Source organism: Perca flavescens, chromosome 3, assembly GCF_004354835.1.
Source record: "Perca flavescens isolate YP-PL-M2 chromosome 3, PFLA_1.0, whole genome shotgun sequence".
Taxonomy (NCBI): Eukaryota; Metazoa; Chordata; class Actinopteri; order Perciformes; family Percidae; genus Perca; species Perca flavescens.
The window spans coordinates 14,148,026-14,153,851 of NC_041333.1; the positions used below are offsets into that span (position 1 = coordinate 14,148,026).

Sequence of the window (5,826 nt, forward strand, 5' to 3'; positions counted from 1 at the left end):
GTGTAGTTATGCTTCACTGTTTGCATGTAGTGGTGTATGGAGAAAACACCCCCAATAACATAGTCACCATCCATTGAGAACACAGGGAGACATGTGGCACTCTGGAGCTTACATTTCACAGATGAAGTCTGAGTGCTGACCCCAGCTCCAGTCCTATCCTCTGTAAGCCCAGTCCTTTGTTTAAACCCATCCTCAGAACCATTCAAGGCAAGAGCTGAGTTCAATTCACACAAACCCAGAGACATGATCAGACCAATACTATCTGGATGTGGGCATACTGCATGCATTTTATAGATGTTCAGACAAAGCTTCCCTCCTTCTATTGTACGTCAGTTTACTGTACATCAGAGAGAGAATGGCCTTCTCCAGTGGTGTTTGGTTAAGTCATGTCTAATTCTTTTCTGTAGGCTGCATGTACATGATAATCTGCATTTAAACTACAGTGGGTGGAATACAAAAAAAAAGGCAGATTTTGAGACCTCTTCCTGCAGCCCTCCCTCTCCCCTCTCTGTTGCACAGACAATGCATCTGCAGAACAGCCAATATGAATGCTCTATCTCTCTAATATGACCTGTGATTGACCTAAGTCTCCCCTCATGGCTAGATTTTCTAAAGCCTTAAAGCAAAGCCATGATATCTTCCTAATTTTGTCCTACCCTTAAACCTTTTTTGCTTTTTGTATCTGGTTTTATAGTTAAACCTAACAAATGCACACCTTTAATGGGTTGTGTGATTGGAATTTTATTGAAATAGAAATCATTTTATGAAAGAGAAAGAACCACACATTTATCTTGTGAATTTTTATTTTATTTATTTACTTACTTTTGTATTTTCAGCCCATGATGAAATAATATTTATAAATAAGTCAATAACATTATAAAGATATTCACACAAAAAAACAAGATAAAAACTGTGTTGGATGTGCTCAGTATAAGCTATATACTGTATGTTGCCATCTTAGCTATTCCCAAACCTCAGATGTCTTAGGATTGGTTTTTGTTCATTAAATGTTTCTTGGTGTTTTTCTCTGGCTTAAACAATATGATGAAACACTTTGGAGCAAATATACACAGTATTAGTCCAAAACTGGAGGCCAGAATGGCAAATATCTCCACAGCAACAGTAAATTTCCCAGGAGAGCTGAGATATGCTGGGATAAAGGTGATCCAGACTGCACAGAATATCAGCATGCTGAAGGTGATGAGCTTGGCTTCATTAAAATTATCAGGTAATTTCCGAGCTAGGACAGCTAACACAAAGCAGAAGACAGCCAGTAAGCCTATGTACCCAAGCACAGCCCAGAACCCAACAGCTGAGCCTAATGCACACTCCAGGATGATTCTTTCTTTGTATATGGTTAGGTTTTTCATTGGAAAAGGGGGACTAAGAACCAGCCAAATAGTACATATTAAAACTTGAATAAACGTGAAAGACACTACAGTCATTCTTTGCTGTGGAGGACCAAACCATTTCATCACATTACTACCTGGGAGTGTAGCTCTAAAGGCCATTAACACTACTATTGTTTTTCCAAGAACACAAGACATACAGAGAACGAAGGTGATCCCAAACGCTGTGTGGCGCAGCATGCAGGACCACTCAGAGGGTGCTCCAATGAAAGTTAATGAACATAAGAAACATAGAGTCAGGGAGAAGAGCAGCAGGAAGCTCAGCTCAGAGTTGTTGGCCCTGACAATCGGTGATGTCCTGTGACGATAGAACACAGCCGCTGTTATAATGGCCAGACTGGCTCCACCAACTGAGAATGCAGCCAGGATGATTCCTAGGACCTCGTTGTTGGAAAGAAACTCTACAGGCTTTGGGAGACAAGTTTCTCTCTCTGCATTCGGCCAGAACTCATTGGGGCAAGGAAAACAATCAGGGGAATCTGAAAAAATAAAACAAAAAAATTTAGCCTATATTTGATTTTGTACAGTACATCGGCTATGGATTAGGAGAACAACAAATACCTGTAGCATTGCTAATCTCTCCCTCGGGACAAGGTATGCAATCGTAACAGCAGATGGGTTTTCCTTTCTGCAGCACTTTACGAGTTCCTGGAGAACAGCTGTTAGTGCACACTGACACAGGAACCTGGCATGTACAGTAGAGAGAAACAAACTCATACATGTTCACGTGTGCTCTTAAACTCTGAGGATTAAAGGATAGGTTCACATTTTTTCCAAGTCTGTCTTAAATCATTACACATATGTCAATATGTGTAATGAAAAAGTGTATTGGTCATTGTAACCAAACTATAACCCCTTCTAAAGCAATGTCAATGTAATTACTGGGGGACAAAATCTAACTGAAGCTCATATAAGGCTTCAGCAGTCTGAAGTGGACAAATCAAGTGAATATGTTCCAAAGTTACAATCTTTTAGATACTCTGTTTTTAAAGAAAATATAAAAGGGGACTCTCAAAATACTGTAACTTTGGAACTTCTTTACAGCCAATATGGACTTTACAAACATGGACTAAAAGCACCTATTGTTCAAGATCGCCACATTTTTGTATGTAAAATTATTGCTTTTATGCTCTTTACTTGTGTGCCACCATTAACCCAGGTGATGTTCCTGTTGATACGGAACTTCTGGCCCACCGGCAGTGATGCATCATAGTGCCCTACTGTCACCATCTCAATGTTGCCACTTTCTCTTTTTTGCCAGTTAACCAGCTCATATCTTGCCACAGGATCCCCGTTGGCATCAAATGACACATCATAACCATTTTGGGAAAAATTTACTTTCTTCAGCTGAGTAAGAACCTGTCAAAATGAGATAAAGGAAAACAGTGAGGAAGAGCAATTAAATAATGTTAAATAAAATGAATACCTCATTTCTGAGAAGGTACATTACGGCAAAAAAAGGGATCAGGGTTTTTCCTTATATTCAACTGACCTCTTTGGATTCTATCCTGGTGAATTTGTCACACTGAGTTGTAGAATTTGTTTTCTGACACACTGCTTTATGAATAGCATGAGCTATTGCATAAACAGCCTTGTATACCATGCTAGTGATCCGGATCTGAGATATGTCAGTGTACGGGATCTGGAGCGTCTTTATGTCTTCAGTTCCATCACATAATCTCTTATCTATAGCTGCACCTGAAACACACAGAGACAGCATTATCCTTCTTTCTTGTGTTTATTATTATTATTATTATTATTATATAATTTTAGATTTTCTTAACCTGCCAAACATGGCTTGCAGAAACTAATATATCTATATTGTTGTAATTTATTTATTAAAATGCTAATTTCACATTACATTTCAAAGCATTGTTTTGCAGACATTTCTTTTTCTATTTATGTATTTATTTTTATAGTTGCTGTTTCAGTTTGTAAGGCCTATTTGTTTTAAGTATATATACTAACTCGCATTAACACAAATCAGCCATAAGACAATTGGTCACAATAGTAAAAGGCATTCACTATCTACATCTTTTGCTTTGATGAACTACCTCTTTTTTAATGTGTTAAACTAAATTATTTCAAATAATTCTCAGTTTACAGTAACAGCCTAATTAAATCTAGACAACTGATACACATTAGTAAATACAATTTTTAATCTTTATTGAGCTCAGTGGCCTGGAGACTGTCTATATACAACTTTCTCACTTTTTCCCAGCCTGCAGTTGAATGCATCCTCCCAGAACTCAGTAAGCACTGGAGAGACAGCCACTTTAGAGGGAGAGAGATCCAGCAAGAAGTCTCTCAGACCTGGGATGACAGATCGCTCAATGCCAAATCCGATGGTTCCAGCACAGAAGCTGAACCTCAGCATGTCTGTGTTTGTTACCCAGGCTTCACTGCCTATCCACTGGCGAGGTGGGGAAGGCTCAAGCAACAGCTCCTCCAGCAGAAGCCTCAGGTCTCCAGCGGCTGCAAATGCCACAACAACCATAGCTGTCGACCTGGAGAGAAATTAAAGTGCATTGCATTAGGCCTATATCAGTAAAAATATTAAATTTGTGTTTTTATATATGTATCAAGATAGTTCATACAAACATTAGATATACTTTAGTATTTGGTCTCACTGATAACAATGTCAGTAATACATTTGAGAAAGTAACGTTATGAAAAAAAGATACATTTCCGAATTTTCACAAATATAATAAAACAATCTTCCATCTTATATTTGCCTAAACAGTGTTGTGCTTTTGTGTGCAGAAGGTCAGTGTTAACACAGGGAACATCAAACCTGCGGATAACGTCAGCTACTCTCTGGAACCTGCTACGTGGTTGGGTCCGAGACAAAGATTCAGAGTATTCCACACAGATCCCCTCTTTGCGTGCTGCGTCCAGGAAAGACGCCATACCATTATTGCCATAGTCCGAATCTGACCGGACAGCACCTATCCAATTCCAGCCAAAGTGTTTTATCAGCTTGGCCAGCGCGTCAGCCTGGAACTGATCACTAGGGACTGTTCTGAAGAAACTTGGGTATTGCTGCTTATCGGACAGACATGCACAAGTGGAAAAGTGGCTCACCTAAAGGAAAACAAAAGTGTAATTATTTACCGGGACAGGCAAATAAAATCAGTACTGGTCTAAATTACAAAAGGTTTCCCAGAAATCCAAAATATTTACTTGAGGGATGTTAAAGGGCCCGATGATGCGTGAGATGCTGATGGATAGCGAGGACCCATTCTCACCAACGACAGCCTTCACCATACCAGATTGTGAGCAGTTGTCACCGGTGTAAAACACCGGGTCCAGGCTATTTGAAAGCTGGAATGCCACATGCACCGCCACGGGCACCGAGGCGCACGAGTCGTAGATCTGATAACCAAGTTTGATTCCCGGCAGCAGCTCCGTGCTGTTGTTTATCTCCTCGATGGCAAAGATCATTGTACGTGAGGAGTGCAGTTCACGGGTGTTAATGCTGAACACAGACACTCATGTCACTGTTTGAATTTTAGCCTACAATTCACAATTTTTACAAACAATGCAATGCAATCCATACATAATATGGATGAGGTGAAATTATAAAACACAGGATTAGATATCAGTCCAACATTCAAAACACACAGTCAAGTAAATCTAAAGTATTACTTTTTTCCGTAGATATGTACAAATCCGTTGTTAAACACATATTGTCAATTAAGAAAATATTATTATTATTATTATTATTATTATTATTATTATTATTATTATTATTATTATATTTATTTTTCATATATATTATTCTCTACTATTTTCTGAATAGAATACCGGGAATTTACATAACACCAATAAAGGTTTATCTTATCTTATATTATGTTATATGGCCAAATACTGAATTGGAATTTAATTCACTTTTTAAAGTTTTTAATACCACACAAAACCTTTCCAATACCATTGTAAGCACATCATATCAGAACATATCTTTCACCACACAGTCTAACATCCTCTTATCCCCCACTTCTCCCTCTTACTAACCTTCCTGTGCATCTTAGTGGCTCAGGCATGGCGTTGTAGTTATGCTTCACTGTTTGAATGTAGAAGTGTATGGAGAAAACACCCCCAATAACATAGTCACCATCCATTGAGAACACAGGGAGACGTGTGGCACTCTGCAGCTTACATTTCACAGATGAAGTCTGAGTGCTGACCCCAGCTCCAGTCCTATCCTCTGTAAGCCCAGCCCTTTGTTTAAACCCATCCTCAGAACCATTCAAGGCAAGAGCTGAGTTCAATTTACACAAACCCAGAGACAGGATCAGGCCAATACAGAGAGCAGAGATCTCCATCCCTCGACTATCTGGATGTGGGCATACTGCATGTGTTTTATAGATGTTCAGACAAAGCTTCCCTCCTTCTACTGTACGTCAGTTTACTGTAC

The 5,826-nt window shown here is 39.1% G+C and overlaps 1 protein-coding gene across 1 annotated transcript; it reads right to left on the minus strand.

Moving 5' to 3' along the window:
• Positions 1 to 983: 983 nt before the first annotated feature.
• On the minus strand, positions 984 to 5,467 carry LOC114552853 (extracellular calcium-sensing receptor). The gene is made up of 8 exons (XM_028573950.1): positions 5,424 to 5,467; positions 4,593 to 4,887; positions 4,204 to 4,493; positions 3,621 to 3,916; positions 2,902 to 3,107; positions 2,547 to 2,768; positions 1,971 to 2,094; positions 984 to 1,888 (listed from the first exon to the last, which is right to left on the minus strand). Exons 1-8 carry the CDS (start codon positions 5,450 to 5,452, stop codon positions 984 to 986), a joined length of 2,367 nt encoding a protein of 788 aa, XP_028429751.1. The 5' UTR covers positions 5,453 to 5,467.
• Between the last annotated feature and the right edge of the window lie 359 nt (positions 5,468 to 5,826).